The sequence below is a fragment of the Gobius niger genome, assembly GCF_951799975.1.
Source record: "Gobius niger genome assembly, chromosome: 3".
In the NCBI taxonomy this organism is placed as follows: domain Eukaryota; kingdom Metazoa; phylum Chordata; class Actinopteri; order Gobiiformes; family Gobiidae; genus Gobius; species Gobius niger.
This window is the reverse complement of record NC_136854.1, coordinates 32,296,730-32,318,051: the sequence shown is the minus strand read 5'-3', so window position 1 is coordinate 32,318,051 and position 21,322 is coordinate 32,296,730. Positions and strand designations below refer to the sequence as shown.

At 42.1% G+C, this 21,322-nt stretch overlaps 1 protein-coding gene across 2 annotated transcripts; it reads left to right on the top strand.

The window, feature by feature from the left end:
- Positions 1 to 1,123: 1,123 nt before the first annotated feature.
- Positions 1,124 to 19,018, top strand: kdm2aa (lysine (K)-specific demethylase 2Aa). 2 transcript variants are annotated; one of them, XM_079552760.1, is made up of 27 exons: positions 1,124 to 1,596; positions 2,650 to 2,788; positions 3,016 to 3,094; positions 3,172 to 3,218; positions 4,341 to 4,519; positions 4,591 to 4,697; positions 4,795 to 4,888; positions 6,021 to 6,174; positions 6,264 to 6,379; positions 7,066 to 7,192; positions 9,105 to 9,310; positions 9,642 to 9,719; positions 9,798 to 9,925; positions 10,068 to 10,191; positions 11,544 to 11,663; positions 11,805 to 11,888; positions 12,166 to 12,318; positions 14,362 to 14,391; positions 14,467 to 14,572; positions 14,991 to 15,331; positions 15,433 to 15,628; positions 15,782 to 15,905; positions 16,016 to 16,255; positions 16,382 to 16,545; positions 16,712 to 16,858; positions 17,069 to 17,287; positions 18,782 to 19,018. In XM_079552760.1, the coding sequence occupies exons 1-27, from the start codon at positions 1,564 to 1,566 to the stop codon at positions 18,961 to 18,963; spliced, it is 3,717 nt and encodes a 1,238-aa protein (XP_079408886.1). In that variant the 5' UTR covers positions 1,124 to 1,563; the 3' UTR covers positions 18,964 to 19,018. The 2 variants fall into 2 exon arrangements, with proteins under 2 accessions (XP_079408886.1, XP_079408887.1); XM_079552761.1 differs by lacking the exon at positions 12,166 to 12,318.
- Positions 19,019 to 21,322: the final 2,304 nt, after the last annotated feature.

Sequence of the window (21,322 nt, the reverse complement as noted above, 5' to 3'; positions counted from 1 at the left end):
CACTGTGGATGAAGTGTCTTGCTCAAGGACACAATGACAGTCTCTATCCATTGAGCCATCACCTCCACACTGCTATTCAATATTGTAGGCTGAGTATTTTCACATTACTGTAAATAAACACTAGTACAGTCACTTTGAAAATGTTAGTTTAGTGTCAGGATGTGCTTTTATTGTTATAAGACATTGGTGGTGCAAACACTATGTATTTCTCAGATGTTTTGAAGTTGTTTACTCTCGTATTGAAATGCTTGTCTTTATTCAAAACCTTTTTGTTTATGCGGTTACTTCATTTTTGCAGTCTGCCTTCATGCTGTACTACCGTATTTACTGCACTGATGTAAGCACAGTCACTGGTTAACAGGTGTGCTTTTCCCCCAATCATTTTACCACTTACAATTTACCTAATTGACCCCAGTGTTTTGCATTCTGAAATGAATCCTGCCCATTCATTGTGACTAGCAGCTGTTTGTTTGTTATGACTGCACTGTGTAGCTTGCGTTTTTATGCGCGACATTGCAATTAAACCTGTGTTGTTGTTGTTTTTTTGACCATTATGCCTCTGTGTTTACTCTTCTCGCTCGCCGTACGCCTTTGATAGACAATCACCTGGCACCAATCACAAAAGCGCCGCATTATTTCCTGTCCAATCCAGAGCCGCGTGCGCTGCCTGTTACCGACCGCCTGCTTCCTGGTCGAGGGGAAGGCTACAAAACGTGTCCCTGCGATGAGAGATTTCAACGGCGAATATATACGCCCCGGGCTTGGACAGACACGTTAAAAAACAAAAATCATTCGCAAGTGAACGGGACATCAACATCATGGGGGTACGTAAGTTAAAAGTCATTATATTTAATTTGTTTTAACGTTAATAAGTGGAATGACTGGCATTTTAGGCTAACGAACGCTGTTGACGCCGTACGCCTCCGTGATTGGTGTTCACATTTGATTGACAGTCGCGTTAGCCAATGAATGCTCTTGTTGTCGCTTTATAGGCGGGTCTTGAGGGATATTCTTGTGGATTGACGTGGTGTGCGGCCAATCAGCGCTCGGTTTGGTCGATCGTGATTTGTTCATCGGGCGCGGTGGGCGGAGCTACATGTGTGTTTTGTGATGGGAGGGAAAATGGCGGCGGATCTAACAACGCTGAATTAACTTTATATTACAGGTTTACTAACCAGATTTGCATAAACCTTCACGTTTAAGGCAACTTTCATGGAATTTTAAGTGTTGTTTTATAGATCCGGTTTATAATATTTGACTCTCCTTGTTTTTAAGGCTTACGGGACGCTGTTTTTGTCCCAACGTTAGCTGAGCACAGCTTGTTCAAAGCAGGGAACAAAGCTGCAGGAGTGCAGACTGGAGTTTTAATATGCAAAGAGTTTACTTTAATGCAGGGAAACGTTTGAGTTAATTTTTACCTTTTTAGCAGTAGCTGTTGCAATATTCTGTAGAAACCTGGTGCATCTACAGAGCGTTCATGTTAATTGAGGTATGTGGTATTACAGTGTAATAAGCTGGTACCCATCATAAGTGCAGTGGCTGCCTTTGTTTTGGTTCAGAGAAATGGATGACAAGCCGCGTTATAGCAAGCGACTGGTGAGTAGATTGAAGTCTTTCAACTGGAACATTATAAAACTATTTCAGTGCCAACCTAGTAAACATAACATGTGTCCCATCAGATAATGCATAGGTGCGTTAGGCCAATTAATGTTTGCTAAATATCTTACCTACTTTTCCCTGTTTTGTTGTGATACATGTTTGTTATTGATCCTTGGGTGCACAAAGAGGTAAAATGTTCATAAGTTTTGCAGAGAGTAGAGCAACTGTATTCTGTACCATTGGGCCATGAGCAAGTTAGAGTAATTTTGGTCTTCCGACATCACTAATGTTTAAGATGAAATTGATTTTTACCTCCACAACATTCCTTTAGGAAACTGCCACTTCACAGATGTTAAATGATGAATACTGAGGGACCACACAGACATTGTTTATGTTTATAAGCAAACCACAAAGCCACAAGTTTCAGACAGATATGTCCCAAAACACAATACACAAAGCTCTGCATTTGTTTTTTTCTAAGCCATGATGAATAATAATTACTTCCATCAACCCAGATAATATTTACAGTATTTTACATTATAACGATAAGCAACAGAACTTATTACTGATACGTACCTATTGTTATGTCTTCATCATAACCTTGTACAAGTAAGTTTTTGCATATACATTAAAATTGTTTAACATGTACTCATTCTTTGAACCTTTCATCCAGTCTGTTTCACACCACAGACTGTTGTACTCATGTTCCTATTTCGTTCTTACTTTTAGCAACTTAAAGTAGTGTAATAACAAAAAATCTAAAGCACTTTAATGTTTGTCTTTGGGGCTATTTTGGACATTTGTGAAATAATCAGATTTTCCCTATTGTGGCGGTTTGGACTTGTACAAAAAAGGTATATTTGTAGAATCATACTGAGTCGTCACCCATGTGTGCAGCTCATGGACAGTATTTACCTCACGCAGAATCTTAGAACCACTTTTAAAAATTGATGTAGGTCTATATCAGGTGTGACTCAAAATGGTTATAACTGTTGTGAACGAATAACTGCTATGAAACTACAATGCATTCATATCCTCTCTCCTCCGCAGCGTACTGGCACTCGGCGACGCTACCACGATGACGGCATTTCAGACGAAGAGATCGACGGACGGAGAATGTTCGACCTGGAGGAAAAAGTCCAGAGTCCGAGTTTCAGCTCGGACCGCGTCGTTCGCATGCAGGGAAAAGGTGAGCTCGAAAACACTTCTTTTTTTTTAACCTAAAATTTGTAAACTGGTCAGTAATTGGTAACATTTTATACCAGGAAGGAGTGGGAAGTTTCTGTAATGTGTGTACAAGGAAATAGATATTCACGTACATCGTTTGGCACATGGATAATTTGTTGTCAGTTGTTGTCGGTCTGTTAAGGCTTTTTATTTACTTCATTTAACACACACCTTTTCCTATTTTCCTAGATTTTACCTATGAATATGTCCAAAGAGGAGGGCTACGGGACCCAATCATCTTCGAGAGGCCTGATGGACTGGGAATCAAGTGAGTGCCATTGTGACGTTGTAATAGTGTACAATATTAATACAATAGCATCTAACATAGCCGTGCTTTGCTTCTAGGATGCCAGAGCCTGACTTCAGTGTCAGTGACGTCAAATTGTTTGTCGGTAAGAGACGCAGAAAGAAGTCATTTTAGTCTCGACTGCATGTTTTACATTCTATCTCGCTAAATGTGTTAAAGGAATAGGCCACCGTTTTTATATACTAAGATATGTTCTTACCTACCCTTAGTGGAGTTAATATATCCCCGTCTGGTCTTTGTCCGTGCGCTCTGTCACGCAAACGGAGCACATACGCAGCCTCTCCCACATGTCACATAGCTCCAAAAAAGCTCACGATAGAAGTTTTCATGCGAAGTATATTTACACAGAAATGTAACATGTCGATTTTATAAGCAGATAAAAAGGGGTACTATATTGTGAGGCGTAATGATACGAGGAGCAAAACGTCCGCGCAGTAACTCCTAAAGACTTTCCCCGCTCACTTCCGTCAATAGAAGCTGCGTGACTTGTAGAGAGCCTTTTACAACAACCTACCTCATGATCGAGGTCCTGAGTCCTGTGTCGTCGTCCGGGGTGAGTTGGAAATCTGTGAAACATTACTACACTATATACTTTCTGCTTGTTATCACAGCCCGGCACGATGCACGTAAAAGGCATTGTTCACAAGTTATCGACGCTTCTTCAACTGTTCTCTGTGAGCTCTCTACAAGTCACGCAGCTTCTATTGACGGAAGTGAGCGGGGGAAGTCTTTAGGAGTTACTGCGCGGACGTTTTGCTCCTCATATCATTACGCCTCACAATATAGTACCCCTTTTTATCTGCTTATAAAATCGACATGTTACATTTCTGTGTAAATATACTTCACATGAAAACACTTCACGTAACTTTATTTAAATAGGGAACACGTGGAAGAGCTTGGTAGCTTCTATCGTGAGCTTTTTTGGAGCTATATGACATGTGGGAGAGGCTGCGTATGTGCTCCGTTTGCGTGACAGAGCGCACGGACAAAGACCAGACGGGGATATATTAACTCGACTAAGGTTAGGTAAGAACATATCTTAGTATGTAAAAACGGTGGCCTATTCCTTTAAGAGTTCAGTTAAGCGAGGAAATCCCTACTATATCAAACAAAGGCTCGTGTTTGTATCCCCAAAGTCATCAGGAGGCTTAAATGATGATTACAAACGTGTGACTAATTAGAGACTGATCTTAAAATCTCTTGTCAGGCAGCAGACGTATGATTGACGTCATGGATGTGAGCACTCAGAAGGGAACAGAGATGTCCATGGCGCAGTGGACGCGTTACTACGAAACTCCTCCGTGTCAAAGAGAGAAGCTTTACAACGTCATCAGCCTGGAGTTCAGCCACACTAAACTGGAGAACCTCGTCCAGAGACCCACAACGGTTTGTTTAAGGTTCACAGTGTTGTTGATTTTAAGAAATACAAGTGTGAAGTATTTGGTTTGTGTGCACAGGTGGATCAGATTGACTGGGTGGACACCATGTGGCCTCGCCATCTAAAAGAGCGACAAAGAGATTCAACAAATTCAATCACTGACATGCAGTATCCCAAAGTCCAGAAGTACGTTTGACAGACATTATGTTTCCTTCAGTTACTTGGATTGACTGCATGTATTCAACAGAGATTTTAAAGACTAAATACTGTTTCCTGTGTGTAGATACTGCCTAATGAGCGTCGAAGGCTGCTACACGGATTTTCACATCGACTTTGGGGGAACGTCCGTCTGGTACCACATACTCCGAGGAAGCAAGGTAAAATCTTCCTATAGCTGTTTTTTTTCCCCAGTGTTGAATACCATTTGCTTTGTCTTTCAGTATATTGTAAGAACAGACATTTGTGGAAAATGGACATTAGTGCTTTGCTGTAGAAAACTATCAAACCAGTTGTGATTTGCGTTACATGACGGTATTACGCCCTAAAAGTTGTGAAAAGTGCCTATAAACTCGTCCCTGTTGAAGAATTAGTTATACATGCATTAGGAAAGTAACCTACAAGTTTGGACCAAGCTTAACAAGTTAAGGTGTAGGGCATTTACTGTCTGTTATGTTATAATTTGCTGTCATAAAAATAATAATCAGTCAAGTTAAAACCTTGCACTCGTACTCCGCTAATACAATGGTTAAAGGCATTGTGAAATCCTGGACAGCACTCTCTTCTTCCAGGCCCATATCAGCAATATCACCCGTTCTGCATATTTCCATCTCCGGAACATCACCCGCCTCCGCCCCTCCCTCACCCCCAATACAACTGCCATTCTGGTCCACAGTCTTGTCACATCCCGGTTAGATTACTGTAACTCACTCCTCTTTGGTCTCCCCCAAAAATCACTCCACAGACTTCAGCTCGTCCAAAACTCCGCCGCCCGAATAATCACCAGAACTCCGTCCACTCATCACATCACCCCAGTTCTTCAGCAGCTCCACTGGCTCCCCATCAAACATCGTATTCAATACAAGATCCTTCGCCTCACCTTCAAATCTCTCAATAACCTAGCCCCTCCATATCTCACTGAGCTCCTTCATGTGCCTACTCCCTCCCGCACCCTCCGGTCCTCCTCTGCCCTTCAGCTGTCTGTACCTACTGCCCACTTAGCCACCATGGGTGCTCGAGCTTTTAGCCGTTCAGCCCCTAACCTCAGGAACTCACTCCCCGCTGAACTCCGTCAAATGACCTCTCTGCCCCCTTTTAAATCTCACCTCAAAACCCACTTATTTAAACTTGGCTACTTACTTTGATGTGTTTTATCTTGTCCTGTTGTGATTTTATCATTTTATATCATGTAAGGGGACCTTGGGTGTTTTGAAAGGTGCCGACATAAAATGCACTAATTATCATTATGTGATCTGTTCATTATACAGTTTTAATTTTGATCTTTTGTGTCAGATATTTTGGCTCATCCCTCCGACGCCTCCGAACCTGGAGCTGTACGAGAACTGGGTGCTCTCGGGGAAACAGGGCGATGTGTTTTTGGGAGACAGAGTCACAGACTGTCAGCGGATCGAGCTCAAGAAGGGATTCACTTTCTTCATACCGTCGGGTGAATATCCTAACACAAGCCTTTCCTCTGCATCTTTATCTCACAAACCTACACATTTTTTGCATATATGTTTTATGTGTTGTTTCCAGGTTGGATCCATGCGGTCTACACTCCAATGGACTCCATGGTTTTTGGTGGAAACTTCCTCCACAGCTTCAACATCCCGATGCAGCTCAACATCAGTAACATAGAGGACCGCACACGGGTCAGTGCAGACTCAAGCAATAAGTGGAATATATGCTGACAAGGGATTTAAGCCTGTCAGATGGAAGACCTCAGTGCCTTTTGTGATGCATTGTGCACAGGCGGTTTAAAAATGTACCATATATATTTGAGCAACTTAATCAGTCCCTCCAAGATTTCGTGGGCATTTTTTGTGATTGTTGCGGGATAAAATGCCTGATTTTGCAGGCCATTTTTCCAAAAGTTGCGATGAAAAGTTGCGATTTTTTTCTACTTAAAACAATATATTTTTACATTAAAAATGTATTCTTTTTTATAATTTACATCTGTTTTGACAAAAGAGACTTAAAATATCTGTTATGTTATTTATATGCGGAGTTAAGGAAAAGTTGCGAAGAAATTTGCGGATTATTGGAATAGGCAAGGCAACTTTATTTATACCGTGCGCGCATTTCGTACACAAGGCAACTCAATGCACCTTGTGTACGAAAGTTGCGGGAAAAGTTGGGAAAAGTTGCAACTCTGCACTGATTTCGCGGAGTTTGCTTGATGTTGCATTAATAGTTGCAATCGCAACATCGCAAAATCCTGGAGGGACTGCTTAATTATATAATTGTCAATAATAATCCCAAAACTCTCACTTATTTCTATGTATTCATCAGGTGTAGAAATGTTTTTTTTTATGTGGACCTGTCTCCTCTGCTGCAGGTGCCTGTGAAGTTTCGGTTCCCCTTTTACTACGAGATGGGCTGGTACGTCCTGGAGCGATACGTCTTCAGTGTGACTAAGACTTCGTACCTCACGCCGGAGTTTCAGAAGCACTCCCTCGGCATCGGTACGTCACGTTTACAAGCTACGGGTCGAAGCATATTTTCTTCTGTGCTCATGAGAGTGTCCTCCCCTTGTTACTGGGTTGTGTTCCCAAGCCGGGTCTACGCTGCACATTCGTGGCCATCTGCAATGAAAGAAACTATTATAAGTAATTGCGTTGTGGCTCAAAAGTCAGCGATGAAGATTAGAAATATGGAACAGCATCTGATATTTGTGTGGCCTTTGGTTCCAGCGACATTCTCTTTCAGGCATTTACTAAACAAAAAATACTGAACAGCAGTCACAGCTCAACATCGACGTAGAGAACAGCCGCATTCTACCATTTCGTGTGTGTAAATGAGTGCCCCGAGGCTTAGGAAGTTCTTAAACGGTTGGCATGTCACCCAGGGGGGGGGTTGTTCAAATACTACTGCCTCCACAGTCATAGAAAACATCAAATTAGCCCAAACCTTTTTTATTCCCATTTTGTTTCTGAATCAGAAAGTTGGAATATCTTGAAACAACAGATTTTTTTTATTTCCTGTTACAACAAAACCATAAACCCTCAAACAGCTGCAAGTCCCATTAGTAAGTAAGTGTTTTATTTGTCATTGTACAATTGTACCACAAGCGTTTTGGTCCTGATGAAGATAGAAAAGGGCTATATAAGTTGAGACCATTTACCATGTCCCTGTTTCAGAGCGTGGTGTCCCGCACTGGTCAGCTCCTCCTCTTCCTCTTTCCTCTGCTCCAGAAGTCTTTCACCATCTTCTCCTCATTTGTCCATTTAGGCATATCCCAACCTTCGTCTTGTATATATTATGTACTTGTATATGTACTTATTGAAATCAGAACTTTAATATTACACAATTTCTAAGTTTCTCCAAAGGATCTATGGCAACCTCCAATATTAAACCATTTCGTGAGTCCAGTGAGTCTTGATTTTGGCTAGATTCAAACTAGAACAGTGAGAACGAGCAGGTGACAATAAAATGCTAAAAAGATGAATGAAAAAACAAAAACGAAGTGCAGTTCACACCTGACTTTATGTGATTTCTAACAATCCTGAATCTTCCCTCAAACCTAAGACGTGTAGGATTTTGTAGAAGTCATTTACCCCAGTGAATTCTTGTCTTTCATCCCTCTTAAAGGAATAGGCCACCGTTTTTACATACCGAGATATGTTCTTACCTAACCTTAGACGTGTTAATATATCCCCGTCTGGTCTTTGTCCGTGCGCTCTGTCACGCAAACGGAGCACATACGCAGCCTCTCCCACATGTCATATAGCTCCAAAAAAGCTCACGATAGAAGCTACCAAGCTCTTCCACGTGTTTCCTATTTAAATAAAGTTACGTGAAGTGTTTTCATGCGAAGTATATTTACACAGAAATGTAGCATGTCGATTTTATAAGCAAATAAAAGGGGTACTATATTGTGAGGCGTAATGATACGAGAAGCAAAACGTCCGCGCAGTAACTCCTAAAGACTTCCCCCCGCTCACTTCCGTCAATAACCTTTAGGAGTGACAGAGCGCACGGACAAAGACCAGACGGGGATATATTAACTCGGCTAAAGTGAGGTAAGAACATATCTCAGTATGTAAAAACGGTGGCCTATTCCTTTAACACCTTTGTGCCCGACATATCCTCCTAAGTGACTGTTTTAAGCCTCTTTCGGGGATGAATATTATTTAATATTTATCTCATTGTGCACTAAATAAATATTGTATGCTGTGTTTTTTTTTCACTCCCCATATATTTTATTTCATTGCATGCATATGTCAAAAGTAGCAGTCAAAGGGAAAAGAGGTAATTATTAAATCTATAATAGCCTCTACAAATGTCTTTTTAAAAAAAATGCTTTTTGGGAGATCTCTTTGCCTATTAAAACGTATGTGGAAATTGACACCAGACTTGTTCTTTTTTCCGCTACAGGCCTGAAAAAGCCGGCGGACGTTCCGGACGATGCCCAAGACTCGAGTGAAGACGAGCCTCAGTCCAGTAAAGGGAAGGTTTATTTGACTCCGTTGGAGATGGAGGGGCTGTGGAACCTGCTGGGGAAACTCGAGTCTCTGCCCACCAACAAGAAGTGTGTCCCAGCCGGCATCCACAACGCACCGGCGCTCATCACTCACATCAAGGTACACGCGTTTGTGTTTGCACCACAGTGGAAGTGCGTTCCGACGGAGCTCGTGCAAAGAGTGCGTAAGACTAAACTGAGTGAGAGGCTACAAAGAGAGAACCTCGTGCCTAATTTGTGATCAACACTTGAAAACGTGGCACTTGTAGTTCAAATGATGTCATCCACACGCACAGAGCGACTTAGAAGTTCAGTCAATCACAAAAAAAGACAACGTTCAGATGAGCTAGTTACAAGAAACCAGTACTTTTGTGTTCTTTTGTACAGTCACTGAAACGTATTGCAGTATTTCAGGGCTGTAGTTTGTCTAAATATTTGTCATTCAAATGCAGGCTCTACTCAAAGAACATGCCAATGATCTTCCCAAACTCTCCTACAACGGAAAACCTATTGTCAAGTGGACCAAGAGGGTAAGAAACCGTCATCTATAATACTTTTTGCAGTCTTTTATTTACCTGTAATACTCGATGTTTTGTCTCCTGCTGTAGCCGTCATGGTACCAGCCGCCGCCTCCACCACCACCTCCTCCTCGTCCCAAACTGGCCACAACCCCCATCGTCCCGCGGCCCCAAAAGCCCGCCTCCTCCATGTCTGTGCTCCGGAGACGCAGGGTCAGGTAAGCTGATATTTCGTGAAATAATGGGTTCTATTTATTTAATGCTCAAAACTACTATTGATTTTGAGCAGTGTCAATATTCTCTCTATTTTCCTTAGAAAAAGCTGTTTTCTCTAATGTTTTACATGTGTTTGTGTGCCAGGTGTAAGCGCTGTGAGGCCTGTATGAGAACGGAGTGTGGGGACTGTAACTTCTGCAGAGACATGAAGAAGTTTGGAGGCCCGGGGAAACTCAAACAGACCTGCGTGCTCCGCCAGTGCCTCTCTGTGAGCTGAATTTACACCTAACATCTCACTGTATCAACCTTACTACAATAACAATGAGCTAAAATATATCATTTTAAACCAACATAAAAGGTTTAATTCTAAATCTGAAAAATCCATGAATAAACCATGCCTTAAACCAGTTTGAGCAGTGCTGCAAACTTCCACATTTAAACCATACTAAACTCAATTACACTAAAACTAAAGTGCTGTAGTTAGGATGGTGTTACCATCTGTTTAACAGAGCCCATATTTATTATCCGTGCATTGCATTAAGGGGCTCATTCACATTCGTAAGGATAGGAATTGATAAGATTTTATTGATCAGTGCCATCAATAATTTTACTTAGCGATGCGATTCTTTATCGATTCTCTTATCGATGCCTGACTTGTCTGTGTGTTGGGGAAAAGCAAGGAATAAATGTGCTTTTGACAAACTCTATCAATAAAAACACATGGTTTTCCCAAGAAAAATATTTATTAAATAAAGCAAGTTTCGAAATATACTGCGGGTCCTGCTGGCACTCAGTCTGCCCGGCATCCTCTAAAATATATTGGTAACATATGTACGTACTTTTCAACAAGTGTCTGAAATACAGCGCTCAACGTTATTGCGTTAGTTTTACCCTGTTGAGCGGAGGTTACGGTGCTGCTGCTGCTGCTGCTACTGCTGCCCTCCAAAAATTCAGACAGACTTCTTATTTGTAACCGATCAAAAGCATGACCAGTTCATTAGTCACTTGTAACAGACTGATGAATGAACTGAATGAACCCTGTGTACGTCGATAGCGACGTATCGAAAATTTCAAAAGAAACTCTCAAGTCACTACAGCGCAAATAAACGGAGCGTTCACAGCAGCAAAGCGAAAACGCAGGCTTGACACGTTTAGCGCAATAGGACAAACCTTCTCTCGTGAACGCGCTAAGGGGTAGAATTGAGATTGGGCCAATGTTTCCCAGCTTACTTTGAAGCAGCAAAAAGGGGGGGAAAAAAAGAGTGTTTTCAGAGCGGGAGCATCGATAAGAGGGATCGATAATGAAGTAGATTTACAGCTCCGATGCTTTACTCAAACAGAACCAGGTCTACTTGTAGAACCGGTTCTTGATTCCCATCCCTATTCACACGTCAACTATAATCTATAATCTCATCACAAAACATACTTTACATGCAGTTTTTTCCATATAGAGGTAGGGGCACAAAAAGATGTTACTCAAAAAACTGTTTCACCAGTGGTATTGATGGGTCAAAAGCAGAGAACCATAAAAAGAAAAAGAAAAACTCAACATCAACCTCATCGTTCCTATAATACATCACAGTTGACTGCAATAATATGACGCTAGCTCCTTTGTTACAGCCCGGTCTGCCTCTGTCCGCCGTCTGTGAGATCTGTCAGGAGCCAAATCAGGAGGACCCCGGACTGTCCCTAATGGAGTGCTCCAACTGTGGGCAGATTGTGCACCCCACCTGCCTCCGGGTAAGAAACTCACACTCCGAATGATGGACAATTTGAAAAGTCCATTTTAATGTAAATTGTCTCGCCGAGTGGGGTGACCAATCAAATTCCTGCTGGCATCTTGTATTCATCCAATCTAACTGGAGGTAAATGTCATTGTAGGTGCCGGGAGACGGGGTAATCAACAACGATCTGCCGAGCTGCTGGGAGTGTCCCAAATGTGTCCAAGGCATCACTGACCCAGAGGTGAGCCACGGGGGGTTATAACTCTGATCATGTGTATTTGAATATCTGTGAAAGTCCTCCCAAACGTGCAAAAACAAAGACTCCAAATCCCAGTGGAGCTCAGTAGTAGTTTGTGTACACGTTTTTCTTTCCGTAACAAACATCTCGGTTGTTTTCAGTCCTCTCCACAGCTGACTAAACCTGGGTCCTGTCTTTCTAAAAATGTTTACACTCTCATCTTTTACGTTTCCTTTGCCTCTTTCTTTCCTCTTCTGTCGCTGTCTTTCATTTGCGTTAGTCATCAGGCAGCGACGACGCCCCGGCTGCCCCCCTCCTGCCACAGCGCCCCCTGGTGTTGAGGCTGGGCACCTCTGGGGGGGCTCTGAGGCGCTCCTCTGGGCCTCTCCTGCTGGTGGCCCCTCCCTGCTCTCAGTCACTCAACTCGAGACTGGTGAGAGAGGCCGCCTGCCCCCAATCCATCCATCCTCTGAGCCTCTTTGTTGTTCCTCTTTTTTTTTTATCTGTTCTTACCATTTTCTGAAGCGAAGAGACACAACTTTTGCTCTAAATGTCTTTTTCAAACAGTATGATTGGCCTTGAATGGGTTACGATCCAAAAGTGTTGAACCTTTGCACAGGAGTGGTGCCTCTTCTCAGCTGCTCTCGCTTTTTCAGGTCACCTCCACCTGCTGCCGACTTTGTGCACACTTTACTTTTCTCATGCTTACTTTGAATTGCACATTTTGCACAGAACTTGAGCTGTCGTTCGTCAGTCTACTCGAGCGTGTCATGATGATGTTGTGGCAAAGTAAGACGAGAGTCGCCAGAGCTGCTGTATTGCCGCGGAAATGGGTGCGGGTGAAAATAATGGGTTTTGACAGAAGTATTTTCCATGTAAAATAAGTTGAAGATAGAAATCCTTCTTTCAAATGTCAAATCTCTTTCTGTGAGAGAGGGAGACGGGGGACAGATCAGCAGAGGCTCTAAATCAGGGGTGTCAAACTCATTTTGGGTAATAATAAGCTGTGATTTGGTCAAAGCCCCAACTTGACTGTAGCTTCATTAATAACAATGGCTTACACTTGTATTGCACTTTACAAGCCTGTGTCACAAGTTTCTAAATAGTGGTCATTTTCCATTCACACCACACAGCTGTTATTGAAGCCACAGCCGATCTGGGGCAGACTATTTACCATGGCTATATAATGTGTTGTTTATATCCTGAGCTCTTATTGTGTCAGTGCCCTCTGCTGGACACATGTGGAACTCTTTCCTTTTATTTTATTTAATGCCCCCTAGTGGCTTGAATGAGCATTCTGGTTAACTCTGCACAGGAATGGGCTAGAGACTTACTCGAGACTCATCTCACTGGCCGGATCAGGCCCCCGAGCCGTATGTTTGACACCCCTGCTCTAAATATTTGAAATATACATTGAAAATGGCAGCCAAGCCGTATTGCCATGGGTTTCTCCAGTCTGGCTCTACCCAAATCTAAAAGCTTCTTGAACAAAGGACGAAAACGAGGATGCAAATTAGGGCTGCAACTAACGAATATTCTGGTAATCGATTAATCTATTATTTTTATGATTAATCGATTAATCGCTTGACTCTGAATGATGTATGAAAATTGTTTAAGCGGCGCCACTTGAGGCGTGTTGATGGAGTAAACTGTGAATGTTTGTTGGAGGCTTGTAGTGCTAATTCTGCTTCTGATTGGATGAGACACAAGACAGATATTTATGAAATTTACAATGTACAAAACACTACATAACCTAAATTCAAAACAAAGTAGGTTTTCATGTCACTTTTGAGTCTGTTTTTACAAGAAAACGATCAATTATTTACTAAAATTGTTTCAATAATTGATTAGTTGTTGATTCATCGATTGGTTGTTTCAGCCCTAATGCAAATACAACAAAAGAGCGACAATAACATGGCTGAAAAGTGATGAAAAAGCCACGAAAGAACAGCAAAAAAAGTGACGACAACATGATGAAAATGGAAGAAAAATGAGGGAACTTCAAAAATGTGATTTAAAGTTATGATCAGTCTTGTGGGTCTTAACTTTTCAAATGAGGCTCCAGTCGGGAAGCTTCTAGATGTGGGTCAAACTAAACTGGAGAAAATGTGCTTGGTTAAAGTGGGGGGTCATTTTTGGAACATTGGGACCTGCATAATATTCATTAAAAACATGTAAAATTTAAGATCTAGGTGTACACAAATGGAAAGTGCAAAGAGAGCTATATTATCTGGCGGGGGCTTGGGTCAAATAATTCTATAATCAACTATTCCATTTATTTATGTAGGGCAGGAGTTGGGTATAGTTTTGTTTGTTGTGGAGTCCAAAAAGAAAACCCCCTGTTAAGAAATGGACTGTAAATTTACAATGTAACGTCTTGCTCTCTGTAGCTGTGACACATTGTTCCATGTCAGCATAAACTAAGGCAACATTGTGGTAAAATATTTACTTTTTTTACACGTTTATTCTTCTACAGTCAAAGGACAGAGGAGACGGGCTTCCGATGGTGAGTCAGTCATCACAGTAAATCGGTTGTTTTGTGTCTACTTGAATCATTTACCTGTAAAATTTGATATTTTAGAAGCGTAAATCCTCATCTCTGCTGGACTCTCGCATGGCCAAGATTTACCGTCAGCACCGACACCGAGACGGAGACGACTCGGGCAGTGACGATGACGATGATGAAGGTACAGTTCTTTTGTAAACTTTATCTTTCTGATCATTAATGCCCTAGAAATATGTAATTGTATGTGGTTTTAGCTGTAAACTGGGCCTAATCATACAAAATCAACCATTTGTGCTAGAATGTGACATCTTGCCCTCTGCTGCCGTGTTTTATAACTGTATTTTTTAACATCAATAAACCTATGGGTATTTTCTAGGTTATTATTATTAGTTATATGACAAAAAATACTAAGGAGAAGGGGTATAAAGAAGTTGTAAAAGCCTTTTTAAAATGAAGAAGCAATGGTTAATGTAACTACTAAAGATGTACTAAAGATATTTTTTTCTGGCGTGACATAAAATCCAACCTGAAAAAAATGGCCGATGCTTTTGCGAGACTGGACCAAAGCCAACCCTTGACTATATTTCATGTTCTCGCAGGTTCTCGAGGCAGAAAGCTTCACGTCCGTAGCGGCGGTGCGACATCCCGTAGAGGTCTGGGCTCGAACAGGAGAGGGCTGCTGCGGGGAGGCCACAGGGGCAGCCGGGGCGCCCTGTCCGGGCGGAGGGGGGCCAACGGCAAACGCGGGAGAGGAGTGCGGCTCAGAGGAGGCTCCCGAGTCCAGCGCAGAGGAGACGACTCGGACGACAGCGAAGACGACGACGACGATGATGACGACGAAGACGAGGATGAGGACGACGACGACGAGGAGGACAGTGAGGAGGGAGAGAGGCCGCGGCAGAGACACAGGCGCAGGAGACGTCGCACCGGAGAGGACGAGGTGAGGCCAAAAGTATCAGCTCAGCCCCTTTGTCGTGGCAAATTACCCAATGAAATTCTGAGAAAGAGACATAAATACTTGTTAACACTTTCATATCTCAGGACGAGGACAGTGACGGCGCTGATTTCGACCCCGATGATGAGGAGCTGGACACTCTGGAGGACGAAGAAGAGGAGGAGGGGCAGTGGGACTCAGACCCAGAGCCTCCGGTTTTACTGATGTCCGACGACGAGCTTCTGAGCGGTGCCTGCCTGAGTGTGACGCTGCAGACCCCGCACAGGAGGCCGAGGCAGAGCGGTGAGGACCGGACTGACCCTGCTGTGATCTAGACACATCTATATATCTGTACTGTAGAGGCAGAGCAGCCTATTTAGTTGATCAGTCTATGTGTTAAAAAGTATTATGTGTGATAGGATTGAAATATGCTTTAACATGTTTTTTTCCCCACAGGTATCGTTCCAAAGATGGAGGCAGCGATGGGTCACCGCTCGAGTGGACAGGGCCCAGCTCACAAAAAAACTCCAAAACCTTTCAAAAAATCAGACCTCTCAGACGCCCCCAGAGGACCGGGCAGGTACTGCGTGTTACATTACATCTCCAGGACTTTTCATTTTTGTTTCTATTTTCTATTGTTTCGCAAATTGATCGGTTAAAATAAGGAGAAACCCACTCGTGTTTGTTCAGGCCTCGTCTCGGAGCCAAACGCGACCACAAAGATTATTACTCTTCCTCCGATGAAGAAGCGACCGCTGCTGCCACTGCTGCCCTGTCCATGTCCCCCCCTTCGCTCCTGTCCTCTCCGTCCTTTAAGGATGTAGGAAACGAGAAGGGAGGAGAGAAGGAGCAGTGGGTGTCCGTGTTCAAGTATCTAACCAGAGCCGATCTCCTCAGCTGTATGTTGGTCTGCAAGGCCTGGTACAAATGGTACGTAAAACTCATCAGATTTTACATATTGCGATTATTCTTAAAATCTTTGCAGGCATTGCTCCGTACAAGGGATAAAACATTGTCTGCGGTTCATATTCCACACCCTCTCTGTGCTCTGTGTAGGAGCTGTGACAAACGCTTGTGGACCCACATGGACATCAGCCGCTGCAGTGACCTCAGTAACCAAGCCCTGGCCGGGATCGTGAAGCGACAGCCCACTGCTCTGGACCTGAGCTGGACTCCTGTGGCCAAGAGACAGCTCAACTGCCTCCTCACCAGGCTGCCAGGTACTCCCAGAAACAACCCATGAACCGTACTGTGTGTTTGAGGTGTAAGGCAGGAAGTACAGTTGGCATTTGCCCTGAACTAGAAAGAACTCGTACATAATGTTGTTGTCTTTGGTGAGCCATGGCACCTAACTGGGCCACACATCATGTTTGTATTTGTTTTCAGGTCTCCGTGAGCTGAGTGTGGCCGGTCTGTCCTGGTCCTGCCTCTCCGCTCTCGTTTGCCCCTCGCTGCCCTGTTTGCGGCTGCTTGACCTGCGCTGGTGCGAGGGGATCAGAGACATTCAGCTCAAAGAAATCATCGCTCTTCAAGGTCAGAATCTTCTCTCAGATCTTCCCCGCAACAACACACATCTGACTGTGATTGGAGATTTAAGGCTCATTGTTTATTGTCCGTACATTTATTAGGCACAGCTCTTTCACTTATAATAGCTGCAAGTCCCTCTTTATAGCAGTAGCTCATCTGTGTCTATATCCCCACATCGTAGCAGTTAAAGGAGTAAGCATGTACTGACTCCCGCAGGGTTGGAGTCGTCCCGCATCCGGCTGAGGAACATGGTGGAGCTGCGCGTGTCCGGTTTGGAGATCTCGGACTCGACGCTGAGGCTGATGCAGAGACACATGCCGCAGCTGCAGAGGCTGGACCTGGCTCACTGTAAAGACGTCGGCGACTCCTCCATCGCTCTGCTGTGTGCAGCCGGGACCCACACCAGGCACAACCTCACCGAGCTCACGCTGTCAGGTCAGACCAGACACACTCACGCCCATATTACACGTCTAAAACTTTCAATTGGATTAAATTTGGCATTAAAAAGTTCATGGCATCAAAAGTTTCCCGTTGTCCAATTTAGTTTTGATTGTCAACATTTCTGTTTGATGGAAAGTTTACTAATGTTACGAAATTAAATATGCCGAGATCCTTTGCATTTGTGGCATTAAAAATATAGTATTTAGTCATTAAAATGGAACAATATTGTCCCTTATAAAACCTATACCTGGAGTTTGATTCATTCATGCATTTTTAAGTAAACCTTTACTACAAATCGTGTCTGACTAGTTACTGACGCTTATTGTTTTAGTCTTTAAACCTTTTCCCTTCAAACCACGTGCCTCCTTCCGGAATAATTTGAATGCACATAATCTACAGATATTGTTCGATAGGTCAGGGGTTCACAAACATTTTAGGCCGTTACCCCCAAAATTACCACACAAATAATCCAGGACCCCCACTGTAAAAACAAATTAGCAATATTGATAATATCAAGCGTAAACATTTAAAATCTGGTATAGAAATATATATTTACATTGTTTATTTGATATTGATTCCCACATCTATGCTGTTTTCAATCAAGTATTATATTGAATACACTATCATAATTTTTCTTTTTTTTTATTTAAAGGGGGGGGTATTATGCAAAATGGACTTTTTCAAGCTTTACATCATGTTATTCTGTCATTCCCTCCTTAAAAACATGCCTGAAGTGTTGCCTTGGCACATTCACATATTTTTGAGTAATCTGTAAAAACTCTGATGGCGGCCATTTTAGGGATAGGTTTGCCTGAGTCCTCCTAGGAACGCCCCCACCTCCTGGAGACGCCTCCGAGCTTTCGCCACCAGCCGAGTAACCAACCACTGCTCCTCTAGCAGAGCCCCCTCCCCACTGATGCCACAGACAGCGTGTGGAGGGGGCGAGTCGGAAAGGGTCAGAGGTTCTTAAAGAGACAGGGGCCTATTTCAAGACATTCACTACAGCCATTTTGAGAGAGCAATTTTTTACAAGGCAGTTATTCTAATTTAATGCATTTACAGACCAACAGAAGGTTTCGTCATCATTGTAGTGTGATATAGACTGGTGCTATGTGATTGAAAAAAGCATAATACCCCCTCTTTAATGTCTGGATCCCCACTTTAGAAGAAGAAGAAGATCTTTATTTATATAGCGCCTTTCACAGACATAGTCACAAAGCACTTTACATGAGACGATTGTACATTCACTCCATACTCGGTGGTGGTAAACTACATTTAGGAACCACTGTTTTAGTTAGTATTGATCACAATCATCACTTATGAGAAATGATTTACCAAAATAGTTGTATTGAACGATTGGACAAGGTGTTAGTGTTGCTACAAAGGATACTTGGTTCTAACATAGCCATAAAGTCAATGAAATAGAGAAATGTATTTAAAGATATTGTATTGATTGCTGTGTTAATCTCTCTATACTTTGTCCTGTAGGCTGTGATAAGCTGACGGACGGCTGCCTGCTGTACTTGAAGCGCCTCTCGTCCCTGTCGCTGCTGGACCTCAGGGGTTGCCCGCTCATCAGCAGAAGAGCCTGCGACGCCTTTATCTCGGACCTGTCCCACGTGGCTCTGTTCTGCATGATGGAGGAGAAACTCATACAGAGACTGGACTAAGATGAAATGTGCATAAAAAGACAGTTACATTGCACTGAAACACCCGGACAGACGTGGACTGAGGTGTTTTAAATTGTCCATAAAGAGCCTGTTTTGTTTTGTGAACGTCATGCTGGTAATGCAGTTTAAAGGTGTCCAAATGGGAACTGGAAAATATGTGAAAACAATATGCCATGAAGAACTCTGTTACAATACTTTATTCCAGCAGGTTGTATTCACGGAACAATGTAACATTCCCAGAGCAAAACGTGTAATATTGAGGTGGAAGAAGCTTTTGAACTGCAAAGGTTTTGATCTAGTTTATGGTTATTATCTCTGTAGTAACTGAGCCTTTAGACAAGAGTCACAAACGGCACAAAGTCATAGGTCTTCTGTCGGCACAAATAAATGAAGGTTAAAGGACTTTCGAGTAATATGCTGAGTTTGTTGACCTGTTTGCTAATTAACAGTGATAGGGTTGAGCACATGAAGATTTTGTTGGGTTATTTCTTTCAAAAACAAAACTGGCCCTCAGCCTCAAGATGAAAGTATGACATAAAATACTAGAATGCCATGAATGCAACCTATTCCTTATATTTCCTGCAAAGAAACTGTGAAAACCCTAACAAGCTAAACCAGGTCCTTTTAAAAAACACCTTGTCATGTATTGTTCTGCGAAAACTCTAAAAAATAGTTCATTTTTGTACTGCTCTAATCTTTTCTAACTTAAAATGTCTTAAAATACTGTTAAGCCACATCCGTTTCACCTATAATTTGCATTTTTCTATGCAAATATACCAAATATATAAGTTCTCAAGGTGCTTTTTGAACTAAATTCAGTTCTTATCACACTCACTCGTCTGTGTTGTTCCTTTTTTATCCTGTGTTTGTACAATATTTTGTATAAAAATAAATACAAATTTAATATTGAAAATGCACATACCGGTAAGTCTATTTTTCATAACGGCTCAATAACGAGCACCGGTCAACTCTCAAACTAGGTTTCTTAGGGCTACATCATGCTACATGAGTGCATATTTGAACAGAGCCGTGGGAAGATATTTTAGTTAGGGGGCGCTGAGGGACAAAATTTACCCCCAAAATAATTTTTCTGTGCATGAATCCTATTTATTAACCTCTTAATTCCCGCCTGAACCGAGAGCATATTCTCCAGTTCAGCTTTACCCAAATCCTGTAGGCCAGTGTAACACCTCATTTGAAAGCTAAGACCTACAAAACTCATCTAAATGGATCTTTTTTCCTCACGTCATCAGATTTCTTTTCCATCATTTTTTTGAGGGGGTTTCAACTCATTTTTGTAACTTTTTTGTACATTTTTGGTCAAATTGAAATTTTTTGTCATTTTTGTCACATTTGTCCTTCTGTTGTCAAATTTTTGTTAATTTCTTGTCAAATATTTATCACATTTTTGCAATTTTTTCATCATTTTTTCGTCAATTTTTTTGTCACTTTTTTTGTCATTTTTTCGTAATTTTTTTGTCATTTTTTTTGTCATTTTTTCGTAATTTTTTTGGTCAATTTTTGTCAATTTTTTGTCCGTTTTTTTTGTCCGTTTTTTTTGTCCGTTTTTGGTCACATCTTCATCATTGTTTTCGTCTCAGTTCTGTCGCTATTTGAGTTGGCGCATTGAGTTGCCTTGTGTACGAAATGCACGGTATAAAAAAAAGTTGCCTTGCCTATTTTCTCACCTTTTTTTCCAGAAGCTTTTGGATTGGGGTAAAGCCAAACTGGAGAAAATGTGCTCGGTTCAGGTGGGAGTTAAGGGGTTAAGGCGGGTGGTAAGTGTCACATTTACGCTAATTTGGGCCAGGCTGGTCTGGTCAGAGTCCTGTTTTTCAGTCCCAGTCCGCCCCTGCTACTGACGAAGGGTTTCAAAAATGTGGCTTCTACAGCAGGCATGTCTGTTTATGTTTCTCGTTTCAGAGTTTAGCGGCTGTAACAGTGTAGCCTGATCATTTCTGCAATGTGGATTTTCTATAAAACTACTATAGGACAAATTCTGGTTATTTCAAAGCAAACAAAACAAAAGAAACTTGATGAACCTGGAATATGACAATACCAGGTTGATAAAATAAATGTTTTGCTCTGAGTTTGCTTTCACGTGATTAGATTTACAAATGATGAAGTTCTGCCACGCACAGAGGTGGGTAAAGAAGCTAAAACACTGACTCAAGGAAGAGTAAAAAAGTGCTTGGAGAAATGTTTACTTGAGACTGTGAGTAATCGAGAGTGTAAAAGTTTGATTCATGATTCAGTTTGACATAAATTATGAGAAACAAAACGTAAAAAAATAAAAAAATGAATGAAAATGAAAACAAACACATAAAAAGAGATCATTATGAAAGGTTAAATGAACAAA

Coding starts and splice junctions, on each gene's coding strand:
- kdm2aa (XM_079552760.1), top strand. CDS start 1,564: ATGGATGACAAGCCGCGTTATAGCAAGCGACTG. Junction 14,392..14,466: donor GAGGAGACGGGCTTCCGATG/GTGAGTCAGTCA, acceptor TTGATATTTTAG/AAGCGTAAATCCTCATCTCT. Junction 17,288..18,781: donor CACCGAGCTCACGCTGTCAG/GTCAGACCAGAC, acceptor TTTGTCCTGTAG/GCTGTGATAAGCTGACGGAC.